Source organism: Camarhynchus parvulus, chromosome 10 (genome assembly GCF_901933205.1).
Source record: "Camarhynchus parvulus chromosome 10, STF_HiC, whole genome shotgun sequence".
Classification (NCBI taxonomy): Eukaryota; Metazoa; Chordata; class Aves; order Passeriformes; family Thraupidae; genus Camarhynchus; species Camarhynchus parvulus.
Window position 1 is genome coordinate 6,844,849 of NC_044580.1, and position 18,797 is coordinate 6,863,645.

Sequence of the window (18,797 nt, forward strand, 5' to 3'; positions counted from 1 at the left end):
GGAAATTTTGGGACAGGAGAGTTCTTGCTCCAGTAGCATCCAGTGAAGTTGTTCCCTTTCCCCTTCTTAAACTGTCACTTGTTAAAACTGGACATTATGTTTTCCTTTTTTAGAGAATTGGAAGTTTAAAAAGCCTACTTACCCTAGTTCAGATTTTGAAATCTAGATTATCATTGATATTATTATGTTTGAACACATGTTTTTCTTAGTCCTACAACCCCAAATGTTTGGAAAGCTTAGTAACTATGGCAGACTAATCCCAGAGACAGGAGTGAAGGAACTTGCATCAACTCTGGAGTATGAAGTGATTGAAAAATGGCATCCAAGCTAACTCTGCTCTTACAGACTGGCTCTACATACCAGGAGCATTTCTTTCTCAGCCTTGTGTTTCTGTTCCTCCTCTCGCATTTTTTCCTCATACTGACTATACAGCTTTCTGGTCATCTCTCTCATGACTTCAGCATTGGCTTCCTGTGATGATTCCACCTATGAGAGAGGAAGGTTGCCCCATCAGTAAGTACAGTACTGCTGGCAGCAGGAGAAAGAGAGTTCACATGATGAGAAAATAGGAGTTTGAGGTTAAGCTCCCCCTTGTTATAAAGCTGACATTGCAAAAGTAGATTTCCATTTGCATCAAGACCATTTACCCCATTCTGCCAGAATCCACATAATTTGAATCTGTAGAAGCTACTGTTCCATGAAGTTCCATGTAGTCTGAAATTAGCTCATTTAGTCATTGCTGATCCAAGATCAGGCCATGCCTCGTTGCTGATCCATTCCATAACAGCCTCCAAGTCACTTGGTTTGTTTCACCATTGAAATGACATTGTATCCCCCAGCTCTACTGAAGCATAGACTAGACTCAACTCCTCTTTCTAAATGACCATGAACACTCAAAGCAATACTTTACAGCAGTGACCTCCTGCAATCAAACTGAAAATTAAAATTCTCAGGTGTTTGGAAGGGTTAATTTTTAACAACAGAACCAGAAACTACTAGAGCTATGGGGAAGAGGGCAGAATGGTCATTCAGAGACAGGATTTCCTGTGTTGGCTGAAAACACTGACTTAACCACACCCTCAGTAATTAAACACCAGATAGGATCTTCACATCTTAGGTCCATCTACTATGTAAACCACAATAAAAGTGAAGTAAAACAGCTAGTACAGAATTTAGTTCTCCTCCTAGAGATGCTGTGAATCAGCCAAGATTATAGTGAAATGCTGGGGATGCTACAAAAGTGACAGGAAGAGGAGGAATAAAGTGCTCCCTGCTGATCACCACACTTAACACAGCTACAAAATACACAGTTCTGGTGATTAAGGTTTTGAGTTGGATTTTTTTTCTATTTCATTGGGTATATCTCGCATGGCAGAAACAAGCTTGTTTAGTACCCTGTAGGAAAACAACAGTGTGTTTCATTCTTTGAAAAGGGATGAGCCCTGAAGAACTCCACTTGTACTGCAATTGTCCCCTCTGTCATCTCGCCTAGGCCAACCCTGGGGCACAGGTAGTGACCTGCACTTCATGAGAGGGTGTGGAGTTAAATGAACCTTCCACATTTCAGGAAGCCTGAAAGAATTGTATCATTTAGAGAAGGCCAATCATCAAACCCCAGATTCCTTAAGATACACTGAACTGGATCATGATCTCTGGCTTTATCTCCATCATTCCTTCCCTTACACCTTGAGCAACAAGGACAGTAAAAAGAAGCATTAAAAAAAAGTAGATGCATCAGGGCATCTGTTATAATACACTTAAGCAACATCTCCACTCTAAGTTACTACAGATTTATGAATAAACCAAACCTCTTTAATAAGCCCCACAGGTACGTTCTCCACCCAGACTGTAATCATAGTACACAGTAGTTACTGCTTTCCAACACTAACCTCCCAGATGCCACACCATCCCCTTACATTCACTCCTGGAATGAATTCCCAGAACTCTTAGCACCTTTTGAGACACAATTTTATATTTAACTGTCAAAGGCAGTAATGAAGTATATTATTCACTAACTTGGTACTAAACCTGAAAGTGTGAGGGCAAAATTTACACTTTTGCTTTGTAAATGCAGGATGCAGAGCATGTATTCTGCAGAGCTTGACATGCTTGAAGATAAACAAATCCTTACGCATTCAGTTGAACTGAGATGAGCTGAGCTGCAGTTCCTTGCTCTTAGAAGCAGACATACCTTTTCCTGACTTGCTGGGGCATGTCCTTAATATTATAGTGAAGTCCAAATTTCTGTTTTAAAATCTTAATTGCATCATCTTTGCATCTGTTACTGGTTTTTCCCTCTTTTTTTCTGCTGACAACAACAGGGGCAAAACACAGCTACTTTTACAGCCTATAGAGCTTCACTGTGAGAGGAAAGGAGAACATGAAATGCACTTATGTTTTCTTGTTTAACCATTCACCATTAAGCAGGAGTGCTAGTCACTAGCAAAACAGCCAGAAAGAAACACCTTCTCTAACAAGATTAAACATGAATATAGCTGCAGTCACCTTTATTTCAGAAACTTCATCAAAAATAGAAAGAAATTTTTCAAAATTTGACAAATTCTGATGCAGTACTATATCCCGATTGGTCTACTTTGAGCAATTTTAACAGAGACGAAGGTTTTTGGGGGGAGAGGGTATTGTTTGTTTTATTTGGGTTTTTTGTGGGCTTGGTTTTTTTGAGATTAAAGGAATACATTTGGCTGATGAGGGGAAAACATGGTCAAGCTTTCTGTCATATTAAACCTTGCAGTTTGAGTTTTATTCCCTCGCATTTCTCTGAAAGAAATGGCTTAATTCTCTTTTGAAGATGCTTGCTGTTACCTGCTGACCACATGCTCATAAGACTTAACAGACTACCTATTAAAAATGGTGCAATACCAAAGAAATTCAATGCCAAGAAATTCAGGTAGCAATGTGCAGAGTTGTAATATTCTTTCACTTAATAATTATGGACACTAATAACCATTTAATGGTTTGAATTTTCACCTGCCAGCATCTCTGACTCTTATGTTCCATCCCATGTTACGGGAAGACTGCCTGTCGCCAGCTGAGATTCTCTGTTATTAAACCAGTATTGATTCACAGGAACAAGGGAGCTCGAGGGCATGACAAGGGCATGAAGGACGAAGAACCCCTTACAGATAAGGCCAAGGAATTTATTTTAAATCCATCTAATGCCCTTACTGTGCAGTATTTTTAGGGGAGTTTGTATACCTCACCTTTAACTTCAGTAACTGATTTTCAATTTGTGCTGTTTCCAGTTGCTTTTGCTTCTCTCTCAGCTTTTCCATAGATTGCTCATGTGTATGTTTTAAATTCCTTATTTGTTCCCTTATGTCTGTGTTCTCCAATGTAACATCCACTAGAGTTTTCTAGAAGAAAGAGGCAAAGCACATATTAAAAATCAGAAACAATTTGATGAATTAATATAGGCAAGATATTATGAAAGAGCACATTTAAAGAGCTTTCTGACATTAATGCAATGTGAACTGTTCTGCAAGTTTTAACATTTAAAATTATGGCTTTTGGTTTTGCTAGAAGGTGTTTCTGTGAGGAGCATACTCAGTGAAATTGACTCCTGGAACACTATTAAAAAAAAAAAAGAACACGGATACATTTCAGCATGAATAATCTTCCCTTCTCTCTGAGGCCCATGCCATACATACAAAATGCAGTGGACTGAAAACATGAAAGTAATGTACAAGAACATAACATTCTTGTTACATACAAGAAAGCAGGGACATTAAGTTGTTCAGCTCAGATATATGGGAATTTAGAAGTCTTTAAAAATTAAAATTCATTCCCACCTCATCCCTCCCCCTGCATTTCACAGGTATGTAAAATCTCACAATTGTCTGGCACCCAAACATGCCACTTCATTTCTGTTACCAACTGAAGGCAGAACTAAGTCAGGAGATGCACCATTTTGCACTATACAGACCAAATCACATTTTCACCTTAGAGCCTTCATAGAGACATGACTTGTGGTATTAGTCTGCTGCATATCAATATCACATTTTTGCACATTATTTTTAAATTTTTTAAACACAAGAACTTCTGGAACATTTTTCTTTGGTTCCTAAATTAGATGCTTTAGATATCCAAGACAGTACTTTATGGTGTTCTTAGTGTTAGAATCTGTATCTGTCATCCATATTTTCTGTATGCTTTGAAATCCATGTTAGCAAAGGCAGCTGTGAGCTGGGAGCAGCTGTGAAGATGTACCTGCAAGTCTATTGATGCTGATGTCAAGGAGCTGTTCATTTCGCTAAAGCTATCTAAGGCTGCAGCCTGCACTCGCACATGATTCTCTAAGGATTCCTGATGAGCATTTGTCACCTGAGCAGAGAAAAAAAAAAAAGTTGTATATAGTTTATGATCAAGTTTACCTATTCCTTTTAAGAGAGCTACCGAAGAAAAAGATGCCAAGGTCGTTTTCACAGTACTAGGATGCTTAAAATATACAGGCCTCAAAGTATAATCTTCCAAACAAACAAACAAACAAAACTTAAAATTCAAATAATCTAACAGAAATAAGGCATGAGTATCTAAGTTTACTGTTAGTCTGAAGTCACTGTATAAGCTGTTCTTTTTGAAAGGACAAGAGGACAACTGGCAGCTGTCTATTCAGACAGATTATATACACAGAGTGGGCAGATTGTAAAAATTCAGAGTGAAAAGCAGAAGAATGCAAGAAATAAGGAAATCTAGAACTGTGAATTGTAGAAGAGCCTTAATTAAGAAGGAAGTGACTAATCAGGTACATAGAGAAGCAACATCAAGAAGACATAAGGAACGAAGCAGTACAAAGCAGGAAGGGGAAGCCAGAGGGCTTTGTTGTGTGAAAATTAGTCATTTTCGATAGGTACTCACACACATGCTTAAAAACTGAGAGGAGGGAGGGGAAAGACACAAAATTACATCATCCAAGAAGAGACCAAAACTCAAACAGTGTAAATAATTGTGAATGATCCAATAATAAAGAGGAAAAGATTGTTACTAACGAAAGCCAGCCAGGTCACATTCTTAGGTGGACCAGATTTGCTTCTTGAGAAAAAGAGAAGAACACCAGCGACTGATACAGGGGACAAGTGTGCAGTAACCAAGCCATACACAGATTAGGTCAGCACAGGGAGTAGAGGACAAGTAGTCACTGTTAACCTTCCATAAATGTGTGCTCATGTAAAACAGATGAAAGCAGAAATGCTTTGGATGGATTAAGAAAATTACAAGGGAAGAACTTGTGAGAAGAAGCCCAGGGCAGGATACTGGAAGAGCAAATTTCAAACAAACTTTATGAACAAAAAGTTGTCCAGGAAATTGGAAAGATAAAAGCACAGTGATTGAAAGCTGAAGCAAAGAGTACAGAAAGGATTTTAAACAGGATTCAGAAATAGCACAAAAGACAACAGTCATGTAAAACCAAAATCAGCTCCCAAATAACCAACCAAACAAAAAGCTCACATTATTAGGAAGAACAACACTTGTGTTTCCTTTCAGGCAGTCCAGAGTACTAAAAAAAAGGGAAGGATGTCTCCTAATGTGCCATTTATGTCAGAAGGAAGCTTCATGAACTGTTAATTTGCTGGAGAACTAGATATTCTGTCAGAGCTGGTCAGAAACCCTTAATTAAAGAAGCATTTCTGACTCATGCAGGATTTCTACTGGTCTGACAGAAGTTCTGGAAGTGCAGGATATCGTCACTGCTATTCAGTAAAGATCAGCAGCAAAGACGACAAAGCTGCACCTGAATCAGCATTTACCATGCTGGGGGGAGAGTGAGTCTTGTTGGCAGCATTATGACTATTTAACACACTTTGCAGAAATTGAGTTTTTTCTCTCTCTTCCCCTCAAGTCAGGGCGATTTTTTTTTTCTATTTTTTGAGACCAGTTGCACAGAATGAAGGTACCAGTTTACAGCAAGTTCTGATTTTTGTACCTAATACAGCATGCAGGGAAGTGACAGCCTCCAAATGAGGATGGCAGAAGGGCACAAGTCAAGGTCCCAGTCCCTTGAAGTTAGAATACTTTTAATTGCCAAAGCTTCCTCTGAACCAGGGCTGTGAAAATCAATGCTGAACATAAATTCAAAGCAAGTTTTCAGGGAGATTTTTTGGATCAAACAACTCAGCAGTTTAACATGAAGGCTATTTACAGAGTGCAACAGCTTTTATTGCTAAAGCAGCATATCAGAAAACAGACAGGTCATTGAATGACCATTGAAATGTTTCCTTAAAAACCAAAAGGTTGTCATTTTTAGCACTTTAATACCAATGAATATTGCTACTTCTTTTACTTAGTGTTTAAACAACAGAGTCAGCAAAACAGAGCAAAGTATTGAAATAACTCCAAGTTTCTCCTAATTATCTATGTCATTTATTTGATTCACCTGCAAGCTGTTACATCCATCTCCATTAATTACCAATACACACTGGCAATGGTATCAAAATCATTCTTTTATTTCCAATAATTTCCAGCCAGTTAGTAATTTCATATGAAAAAGCATCCCTGTCCTGCTTTACCTTCCTGGATGGAAAAATAAATAACAAAAGGAAACTACAGATATCACATAAACCAGTGAATTGGAGTGGTTTAGGAGATTAGTTCTGCTCTGCTAAAGCAAAAGAAAAGTTTCTAGATAACACTGGGACAGTTATTCCCATATGCTTTCCCTGCAAATGAATGGGTACTTACTTTCAGTTCATTTGTAAGCTGCTGTATTTTTCGTTTCATTTCATCATATTCACCATACATTTTCTTTCTTACTTTTTCCAGAGTTGCTCTCACCTGGTGTCAGAAAAATCAAACGCCTTTATCAAAATTTTGGATTATACTTTTCATATAGTAGGACATGATTTTTTTCTCTATGTTCTTGTTACTTTCTGTAATTTCCATTGTTAATCTACCACTGCATAACAGCAATTTGTTCTCAAGAAAATGACAAAAACTTAAGTCTGAAGACTTGTCTACGTAGGGATGATACAAATAACTGTCACTATGAGTAATTCCAAACCTCTCTGTTCATGCTTAAGCACTTGTAAATTAATAATTTAGATAAATTAATTTCAATTAAATACCCGTAATTTATTCTAACCTGATTACTAAATGAATTAAAGGTAATTTGATCATATATTGTTTTATTTCTGAAAAAAGGCACAGACTTAGTGTACTTCCATACTTTAAAAGTGGTTGGTTTCCCCTGGGTATCCTTTGCAGACAAACACTTTTAATTTCTTTTACACTTGTATCTAACTAAACAACAAACTAGCTTACATTTACCAATGCAATTTCAAATCTGAAGAATGGAGAACTTTATTTCAAGAACTATGGATGCAAATTATTCTTTGCCTTTCTAGGAAAAAAAAACCCACTCAAAAACCCCCCAAGTTGGCTTCCAGCTTGGCTTTACATGCCACTGCAGTCATGTTTGCCTACAGCTTATGTAATTCAACCTCTTTTTTTCCCTTCCTCACCTCTACCAAGCACAGGCTGATTGCAGATCATTTAGGTCAGTGAGTTTCCTGTGTCTGCACAGCGGGGTGAGGGCAAACCTTCAGCAGGAGATGTTTTTAGCAGCTCTGCACAGAATCCCCCCACGGCCTCCCAGAAAGAGGGGCACTGGCCACCAGAGCTATGCAGGGAGTGCTCCCTACCCACGGGCTCCCTTTGGGATGGGGAGGAGGGGAGGGAGCTGACTCCTGCCCGGCACTTCAGGAAAGCACCACTCACCCTGTGCCTCCCCATGCACAAGCACAGGTACACACCCTCCTGCAAGATGCAAATTTGACTCAGGCAGAGGAAGCTGTCAGCAGCTCTGACATGGCCCATCATTTTTGGTCTATCTGAGTCAGCAAATACATGGCACAAGCTGAGGACTCTTGTTTAAAACTCTGCTTTTAAAGACAACACTACTCTAGCAGACCAAAGATCAAAAAGTAGCAGAGCTGAACACCAGAAGACAGAAGAGCAAAAGCCAGCACGTCTCCTCCCCTGTCTTTCCCACTTTTTCCTGAAACCATCATTACCCTGAATGCACAAGCAAGACATGTAGTTCACCTGGTGTGATGTGTCCCTCCATAAAGGACAGACAAGGGCAGGGAGATGGTCCCAGCCCAAGCAATCCCCAGGTACCACAGACAGTGCAGTTTGGGGAGCTGGCCCTGCTGTGTGCCTATTCACCTGTCCCTTGACACCACCCCAGCAGGCCACAGAAAATACCTAGGCAGGAAAACAGCAGCCAAGGCAGCTTGTGTGCCTCAGCAGCACCGCAGCACTGACAGACCCTGCCGGTCCCTAACCTCAGCTTGAGAGTGGTGAACACCGGGAGTGGCAAACTGGGAGTACCCAGGGAGAGAAGCAACTGCTGATAGCCACAGAGCAGGCAGGCAAGGAGCACACCTGATACAGTGCTTTACACTGCTCCCTTGACTCAGGGCTCCTCCCTTCTCTATCAACTCAGTTTGCACTTGAATCAGTGTGACACAATAAGCTCGGACCAACAGCCTCCTGGGCGGTGAAGGTGGATGGAAAGAGGTCAGATGATTTGCCCTGAGGTAATTAGGGTGTTACTGCCACAGCCTGAGAGCCAAAGACCAATGGGCAAAGAGATGCTGAGTTTCAAGAAGGGAAAAATTTCAAGCAGGATCAGAAATGCATTTTTTGTTTTTCAGGTGATCTTCTGCCAACTGTGATAAATGAGCAGGCACAAAGAAAGTAGTACAAGACATCCTTATTAGGCTGACTATTTTGAGGCCGCCCCAAAATATACCCAAGTGACTTTACTATGTCACCTAATTTAGAAGCCTTTTCAAAGCTGTGGATTTTGGGGTTGGGGGAAGCAGAGGAAGAGAGAGACTTTATCCTTTCAGGTGTCTCCTTACATAGCTTCTTCCATCAGCAAGCACAGTTCCCAGGGATAGAGCATGCTTTTTTCCCAACTCAGATACTACCAAGGCCAGCCTCTAGCTTCAGAGCAGGTTCCCAGTTCAAACTGAGATGTTGGGCTAGACATCAGTCATCCCATTATACTCTCACAGCTCCACATATATGGAAAGATATGGATATATGGAAAGGGTATTTAACAAATTTTGAGGTGAAAGTGTAACTCACTTCTTTAATGTAATTCATCTCCTCTTTCAGCTGATCAGCTGACCAGCCATAAACCACCATTTCTCTCTTATGGTTGTTGTCAGTTCGGTGCACAACACCATACACCATCCCATGAGAGAGCTTCCCTGGAGACATCCCATTTGGTACATGGTAGAGCTCCTAAAAATGTAAAAAAAAAAATCAGTACTAGAATAAAAAGAAAAACAAATAAAACCACAGTAATTTAGGGCCAGGAGAGACACCAATTATAGTGAAAGCACAACAGTACATATGAACACTAACTCCCAAACATCTTGGAGTCAACCTGTCAGCCTTCATGTTTTAGGAAAGAACAATGACCAACTTACAATTGATAAAGAATACAGAGATGTCTAATTACCACTGCCTTCAATAGAAGTCATGTAGGCACAGCTAGAGACAACAGGCTATTTGTACAAGGAGAGGTAGAGGAATGTAAGAAAAGGTTAAACTGGCTTATTTTCATTCACCACCCGATGCTACTTTTCTGCATTCTTGCAGAACACCGTCAGGTCTCTAGTTCTCTCTAAACTCTTGCAACCACAGAAGTATCCCTCATTTCCCAAACTCCCTGCTGCAGGAAACAAAAATTCACAAGTTTACTCAAAAAACATGGAAAGTTCTAAGAAACTGAAATTAAAACATTTAGGCAGTGCTCTTTAAAAGAGAAAATAGCTGTTTCTCTTGAAGATAAAGCAGAATTTGGAAACACAGCTGTTACTGATAAGCTTTGCACATTGCGTTTGAAAGGTCAGTTCCAGAGAAAAATGAGGCATAGATTGTTTTACTGAACTTACTTCTTATGCTGGATATACCAGACACAGGTCCACTTGAGGATATTTATTACATTGACTTTAGAATATGTTTTGTTTGGTTTTTTTATTCTAAGCATCGTCTAAATACCCTCTTTGACACCAAACAGAGGCTTAAACAGACAAAGCTCAGCATCTTATATCCATCTCCATCCTAGAGACCTCCAGTCCTTACCATGACAGTGAAGAGAGGACACCATCTGCAGCCTAAAGCAGCAGCACTCTCAATTTTTAGGAGCCAAACCAACACAACTATGCTGGCAATATAAGAATAAATACTACTTTAGGTAGGGGGAAAGTTAACAGGAAAACTTATTTGTATTAAGAAAAATTGACAGACATTTGTTTTATATTGTGTCCTTCCCACATGGCACTGACTGATTTTCCTCAACACTGTAAATCCTACACCCTCTTCTTTATCACATCATTAATAGTTTAAGCATGTTGCTGAAGTTCTGGGTGTGTGTGTGCAGGGCTGGGCAGGGAACAATCACAGAGCAGACACCCAATAAAGAATATTTCAGGCATAGACCAACAAAGCTGTAAGCCTTCATTTGAAAAGAAAGCTTTAAAACCACTTAATGAAGAAAACATTGGGCAACCAGCCCTACCTATACATTATGTAATTTTGCACTTTGAAAACATTATATGCAAAACTTCATATCCTCAAAATGAGATGTTTCATAATTATGTATTATTGGGGGTTTTGTTTTGCTGTTTGGATGTGCACAAACAGAAGTTCTACACCTCATACTTAGAAATAGAGAAATACAGAAACCAGATGGGGACATGACTCAAAATTATTTTGTGTTTGTTTGCTTCCAGGGTTGTACAGTTTCTTTCATAGTTCATTGCAGCTCCTCCCTTGCATCTGGAAAAAGGGATTACACACAAGTTTCCATCTTCCTGATAACAGAATGAATAATCACTTTGATTGTTTAGAGGTTACCAAGGCACCAGACGCAGAATTCATAAATCCATACCCTTTGCCCATGATCACCCATTTTTAATGAGGTGAACAGCTGAATACCAGCAATACCAAGGTCCTTTGTGCCTCTGAAACATTAGCAGAATTGTCTAGAGTGCTGTTTGCAGAGCTCTGGCATAAAAATTCTGACCAAGATCCTTATTTTTAGAATATTATGAACATTCCTAAGGAATGCTTTGAAGGACGCCCCCTCTCCCAGCCCCCCCACCCCCCAAGAAAGACCTACAAATTCAGCCCAATGGGTTTGCAGCTGGAGAATCACCCATGGCACTTACATATGTATTTCAGAGATGAACAGACACTTAAATTTCCATTATAATGGACAGTACATGCAGGATTAGGTACACACAAAGGCAGACTGGTTACATGTCTCTTGCAACAATGCTAAACTTGCCTGTTATCTGTATGTGCACAAGCCTCCTAAGATGCCTTTGTTACTTCTCTTTCATAGGATTAAAGGACTCTCCATCATCTGTTGACTGTTCCAGTTCTATGAGCTACTTAAAATACAGGATATTGTTTTTACCCTGTCCTTATTCTTCCTTTGTATCACAATCCCCAGACAAGTGCCTGTTAAAATTTCAGCTCTTGCTTGTTTTAAAGATGTGTGAGCCAATAGCTACAAAGGAACTGTTCTCATGTTTCCTTAACCTTTTTCATTGCTGTTCCATTCTAGCCATGCTTATCTTCTACTCACCCTTTTCTGTTTAGTGACTCTGAATTTCTTCTCAGTGACCAGTAGTTTCAGAGTTCTGTATAAAAAGCCCCAAAAATCGGCTCACCTGATGCAGTCTTCTCTTAGAAGAAAGGTTACAATCAGAAAACTCCTCTGAATGCAGGGCTGAGATGGTTGCTTTGTTTGTTGACTACTTTTTCAACACAGCTTTGCCTCCAAACGAGGCCTTGCTGAGTAGCTCAGTTCTCAAATATCTCCACAGAGCTGCAGCAGTAAGCATGCACTGAGTATACTTCTGCAGTCTGCCTCCTCTCAAGCTACTTTATCCACCTTTGTCTGTTATTTTCCCTTCGCTGTTTTTCCATTTCTGCCTTGTTCTCTCTTCTTCCTCTGATACATCCTCTCTGCCATGCTTCCTTTCACAAATCCTGCATTTGCCACATGCTCAAGAACTATGTAACAGTATTTTAAAGTCAAATACTTCCCATTATTTTCCTCTGTGTCCCATACATACCCACTCTCAGAACTCAGATATTTTTCCAAGCAGGTCCTCAATGGTCTCCACTCTTATCTGCAGTGAGGCATCTCAGTGAAGATAACAGTGTAAGTAAATACATGGAAGAATTTAGGAGCAAGTAAATACTGTAAAGCTAACCAGAATAGCATTTTCAGATGGAAGGGTTCATTAGATTAATCAACCATTGCTGTTTAAGGTCAAAATATCAGCCAAATCCCTTCTAATGTGAGCTCATGATCTGAAAAGGCAGAGTTAGCTTAACCAGTTTGTGAATATTTCTTTAGCTTAACCAGTTTGTGACTATTTCTTTGCGCCTACAGTCAGTTCTACGAGAGCCCAAGGTGACAGCAAGGACACGTGGTGAGGATGATCAGCCTGCAGGAACATGTCCTGTCTGTGCTGCAGCCACAGACAGCTGCACTCGGTGTGATCACACAGTATGCACCAAAGAAACACAGACTGTCTTTACCTAATAAATATTTAAAACAGAAGCCTACACCCCAAGGTTGCAAAAGTCTTGATAATTACCATGCATCCTGTTTATGTCTCTGTCCAAGGAGGCAGCACAAGTAGCATGAAAGAGGTGAAGACGTTACAAACCTAAACCCTAAATTTAAGTTTTTAGCTGTTTTTTCTATGGCCCATGGTTTTATTTGCATTACATAAATAACACTGGGGGATCATCTGCTTCCTAATCTACCAGTTTTAGAAATGAAAGTCAGATAGGCTTATATATTGTACTCCCTGCCCCAAAATTGAAAGCAAAAGCACAGAAGACACATATTTTTGAGAAAAAAGGACATCTAATGTATTGCTTAACTCAAGTCTGTGTTAAGTATCCCTATGGCCTTAAAATTTTCCTGACTCATGATCTTCTGTTTACCTACACCATCAAAAAACTGTAAACAAGAATTATATCAGTCAAGCAAAGCTTTATCTTTCCATTAACCGCCACATTCCAGACGTTTCTAAAACATCCAGTTATCTTTTACCTGTTCACTAGTTACACAAGGAACAAGAATATTCCTGCTGTTACTGAGGTTACATATTTTCTATTCAGTAAAATGACATGTTTATAACATTGAGCTCACCAAGAAAAGTTACTGTGCTCTGACAAAAGTTAGCTCTGTTTTTATGTCCTTTCATATTCCTCTACAGGCCATAAAAATCATGTTACATTTAGGAATGTTTTACATTAAACTAGTATCACAATAGGGAAAACATGCCACAACAGACATGAGTGTTCTTTAATTCATGAAGAATGCAAGAAGCATCACTGAACACTTTCCAGCTTTGAAGCTCCTTGAGTGTTGAATTTAGGTGTCCATCTCAAAAGAGAAGTGCCAGACATTATACAAAGTGATATCTAACCCCTGAAATCTGTACACAGAATGCCAGTGTTTACATACTGGGAAACTAAGATACCACAAATACAGCAGTAACCTCAGAATTCAGTAGAATTCTTTCTGTATTTTTTATGTAGTGCTGGTTTTAACAAAGGTGTTGCTTAAATAGTCTGAGTCAAAAATCAAGAGACCAGTGCTGGAGAGGCTGAGAAACAGTAACATCACCTGTAGCAGATGAACCACATTTTTTCAGGTACAAGTTCTGCTCTGCTGACAGGAGTGGGATGGCAGCAGCAGAGAAAATAGCTGTCCTAGATTCCATGTGCACCACAGCCCCACACTCACTGTACTCATATTCTTGAACCAGGCCTGACAAAAGTTTCTGCTTGATTCTCACCATGATGTACAGAAGCAAATTCCCCTTCTGGCTTCTTTACAGCCCACTTTTTTTTGCTGGGGGGAAAAAAAGTTTGCTATGCTTCTGTATTCTTGCTTAGGAAGTAAAAAGAATTCCACTTCTTAGTTGTGATGCTTAAACCAAGAACATTAACGTGTTTGAGGATACATGCAGCCAAAGTACCAACCTGAGTTTAAGACTAAACACTGCTCAAACTTGGCTGAAAGCCACAGACAGTAAATGACACAAATTTCCAGAGTGTTATCTCATTTTCATTCTCTTGTCCACATATCCAAATGAAAAAGAAATGTCTGTCTATACATATCTTCACATTCTGCCCTCAAAACCTTAGCTACAGCTTCCAATGACACTTTCAAATTTAACCATGACAGTGAAGAAAGAGACTGATGGATAAAAACAAGCCCAATCCCAAACAGGGACAATACAATTGTCTGGTAGCCCTTTATTATGCAAGACAAGAGAGGCTTCAGGATATGCAGATTTTGCATACAATCTGCCAAGCACAACATTCCTTTGTACTTCATGGTGAAGTAAACAGCCTCACACTACTGTCACCCATTGTCTATCATGGACAGAAATAATGGAACAGAATCAGAATAGTTTGTGATTCTCCCTGCCTAAAGTACTAACAATTCAAACAACCCAACCAACCAGCCTCTACCTGTGGGTTAAATTCTCATATGCTTCTTTCAGGGTCTCATATCCTAAATATGAGTATAAAAAATTCAACCTGACACAAAATCACTCCCCCTTCAGTTTCTGAGATCAGTTTTTAACTCTGTACCATCTGCCAGCCTGTCACAAAAGGCAGGGAAAGGCCACCCTAGTACAGTATTGCCTGCAGCAATTTTCTTGCAACAAAACCACCCAGATCCATAATTTCATTTTTAGTCTCTTACACGAGTTCATTTTTATTCAATGGATGCATAGCAGTAAAAAAGTTAATCTAGAAACTTACTGCACTGATACAGATTGAATGAAATACAGCATAAATTTCTTGCCAAGGTTGGACTCCAATGAAAAAGGCTAAGGCAAGAGCTACCAACAGAATTGATAAAGAATCCCTTCTGGTCTGACATCAAGCAGCAAAACAAGTTATTGGGAGGATCAGCACTAGCAAGAGCTGCTGTGTAGTTCCTGATTCTCAACTGAAACACCTCTTAGTGGTACTGAGCCTGAGAGATGCAGAAAAGTAACAAACACAGTGAGCCAGCACCATGTCACATTAGGGCAGCTCAAAATCACCTCCTTCTAATGAAAGATTTCAAAGAGGAGATTACAACCAAATGTCACGCCATGGTGTATTTATAGTTTTCTGGCATTCCCTCTGACACTGCAAGGTCTTTTCTCTCCTCCCTCAGCAGCAGAGGCAGAGACTTGTCCTGCCCAAACAGGAGAGCACCTGCAGCCAGACTCTGACCACCTGACTTGGCTGAGAACTCCAGCAAAAACTGTGCAATCCCACAGATTAACCCTGCAGTTCATTCCTGTAAGTCACATTAATGTATTGTAAATACTAAAAGCATTTTTCATGTTCCCATTTTCTTAGGAGTCAGCAATTAAAGTCAGCACAGAACACTAGATTCCAACAAGGGATCTGATGTTAAATTTGATTCTTGCTGAAGCTGGATTTTTTGACCTTAAATTGTGAAGTGCAAGGTAGAATACAGAGCAGTTCTCTGATTTTTATTATCCCTATTTCCAAAAAGGGGCACAGTTCTCACAGGACTGTGTAAGGATTATCTAACATTTGTAAAACTTGTTCTCAAAGTGCTTTAAGCAATTTCATTAACATGAAGTCAGCTGAAAACAAGTGATCAGCAGATACATGATTACTGTTTTTAGGAGGTTTTTTAAATTAAACTGTGCAGTAAAAGCATCACAGCATGACTAATCATGAGGCATATGTGCACTGTAAGTTACTGTATAACTAATTCAAATACATAAAGCAATTGATTACACAGACAATAAAAATCTACAGGTAACACACTGCTGTCTGACTTTAGTGACATGAGGAAAAACCAGCTCACGAGCAGTGATTTCTTTTGTAGCTGCTTCCATACACAATGGCTATACTATCTGTGGGGTGTTTATCACTCAGAAATTATAAAACACAAGTAGTTGTCACAATTCCTCTGTGTTTTTTAATTGCTATGAAAATGGCTGAGTAGATCCCATCTACCTCTGAAGCCTGAGTTTTAAGTCTTTCAATTGTCTCAAAGTACTGAACCTTAGAAACTACTCAGAACATACAGTATTTAAATTGGATATGGTTTTTTCTGGTCTCAGCTTATAAGGACCCATCTCTTAAACATCACATAGAATCAAATAATGTATTTATTATCTTCATATCCTCTCCTTAACATTCTCTGATATAAAGCCCACTTGCCTTTACTTGTATTATGGGGGAAATAACAGCTCATTAAATACAGGTCCCACAGAGAAAAACATTGCTTACATAAGAAAGTCACTACAAATTGTCCAGCCCTAATCCTTAACAATTCTTTCTCATTGTCACATTACTCAGAACCATAAAGTGAATAAGGCATGAGTAAATATCTATCCTCCTCAAAAGCAAACTTGGATTCCTCTTAGGGCAATGGGCCCATAAACTTAGGCCAGTCTGAGGATTGCTGCAATCAGACACAAGCTGACAAGAGACTGACAGAGAAGCTACTTTAAGTGCTACAACTAAACACCTCTGTACAAAATGAATTATTACTATTTAATCGTGGCCCAAATGCAGTTTGCATTAAGGTCTATTTAAACTATTCTGTAAGTAGCATTTCTAGATCCTAAAGAACCAATTACTCTGCTAGACCAGTACATGAAAACCTGAGTGTATAAAAGATTCCAGGACAAAAACAACTGATAAGGAATCCTTATCTTGAGAATTTTACTTTGCAATTATTTTTATTGCTTAGAATGCCTTTCACAGTAATTTTTGCCTTTAAGTATCTCCAAGAAATTATTTCTAGTAAACCCTATTGTTGTTTTTCTTTCTCTTGTCATACTTCCTATTGTCAGACTTTGAGTCTAGCAAACTTCATCCAACTTGTTTAATTTTGGTTTATCAAAGTATAAATGTGATGAAGTTGTGGAGCCTGTCCAGCTTCCCTTTTTAGTCTTCATCCTTAAGACTAATTAAACATCATCTCTTGCAGTGAACAGTTCTCATAGAACAAGTTCTGCACCAAAGCAGATTGTAAATTTTTTTTCTGTGTGCACACTACTCACTTCTGCAAAACAAATTGCCTTCTGAACTCTTTTAAGCACATGACCTTCAAAATCCCTTTCACTTCAGAACAATCTTGAATTCTTTTATTTCTTATTTGCACATCACCATTTACTGAAATTAGCTGGCACACACAAAAATCAAGGGTCCCCAGCACACCAACTACATTAATGCTCAAATCTTGGACACGAAATCTGAGCCTACATGAAATACAAAATGCTCTTTTAGGATCAAGAGGATCCTGATCAAGATCCTGTTTAATACAGGACTGTGTTCCCAGCAGCAGTTTCCTGCTCTTTGATACATAAATATGAAATAATCAAGTTGTAAAGGTACCTCAGTCACAAATCACCTACAATCACTGTTGTTCCTCTACCACTGTTCTATTTTGCATGCAGTTTTGCCATCCCTAACTCCAAGGCTTAGACTCAAAGCTCACACCCAACTTGATGACCTTCCACATGTTCTTAAATCTTCTAAGATGACTGGGCTTTGGGCTGCCAAAACAACAAATATCAACATCTATGGAGGGCAATGCTTACTTCTTATTTATAGAGAATTTAACTTTGATTTTTAAAACTTACACTTTTCTTTCTCTCAGTTTCCTTTGGTCCCTGTTCAGGCTGTGACACTTCATCAGGTGGCACTGTTAAACGTAGCCTACACACATTCATCTGAAAGAAGAACAAGATTTAGGTGTTACAAAAATGATTTTAATTTTTTTTTTTTAAGGTTAAAGGGGTTTTTAGCTGGCAAAAAATAATTCAAGGGCATTCCCATAATTACATACCTAAAATAGCAAACATCTATTTCAATCAACAAATTGTTCTTAGGTACTCATAAATGACACTGAGAGCTAACAGAACAATGAACATAATTTTCTACTTTCTGAATTTTGTTTGCTGATGATTTGGCGTACTTTTGATCTTCAAAAGGAAACACAGAGTGTATTTTAGAGAAAATGCTTATTTTCTGCTCAGCATATAGCCAAGTATTTGATCCAAGGATACCTCAGTACTGCAACTGCACTAAATGTGAAATAGGAGCATTCTTGAAATCTGGTACACACAAATTGTTTGTAAAGCTTCAAAACACTTCAGAAAAAAAGTTCTGATTTTAGAACAGCCATTTTCTTGCCAGCAGGCATGGTACTGTTCTGTACACAGCTGCAGTTTGCCTTGCTTTGGGTTGAGACATCTTTAGTTTAATGGTGTTTTCCAAGCAATGCATTTCATACAAGAAACTTGGTTAAAAGTCCTATTCATGAGATCTTAGGTCTTCGGTCTTAGTCCTATTCATGAGACATTTTTGTGGAAGACAATCCTAAGTCCTAAGCAGAGCATAGCAAATGATGAAATGAGAAATTTGGCTGTCCAAATTCAAAGCTATCCAATACCTTCCTGTAAAATCCCAGCTGTCTGCTGGCAACAGAGAGAGCTCTTAAAGCTCTTCCTCAAAACTTCTTAAGTATCTCTTTCATTGGTAACTGTGGGCCAACATCACTGTTCTTCTACAGCCCAGCATCTCACTGATCTGGATCTCTCCAGTTTCTCCTGGACTCATGCTGAATGTGCGTCTCTCTTTCACACCCACCTTCCCACTGCACTTGTCCCAGCTAACAGCTCACATCTTGGTCATTACAGCACCTCCTTTTGCCTTGAAAATGGCAATAAATT

General features: G+C 39.1%; 1 protein-coding gene across 4 annotated transcripts in view; it reads right to left on the reverse strand.

Annotated features, from left to right (window-relative positions):
- Positions 1–18,797, reverse strand: part of MYZAP (myocardial zonula adherens protein) — a 52,983-nt gene that overhangs the window by 26,095 nt on the left and 8,091 nt on the right. For all 4 annotated transcript variants that reach the window (XM_030955494.1, XM_030955491.1, XM_030955492.1 and 1 more), the window contains exons 2-7: positions 17,706–17,795; positions 9,112–9,270; positions 6,697–6,789; positions 4,228–4,341; positions 3,222–3,374; positions 361–486 (exon numbers count right to left, since the gene is read on the reverse strand). In XM_030955494.1, coding sequence (XP_030811354.1) covers positions 361–486; positions 3,222–3,374; positions 4,228–4,341; positions 6,697–6,789; positions 9,112–9,270; positions 17,706–17,795 — 735 coding nt within the window. The remainder of the gene's footprint in view (positions 1–360; positions 487–3,221; positions 3,375–4,227; positions 4,342–6,696; positions 6,790–9,111; positions 9,271–17,705; positions 17,796–18,797) is intronic.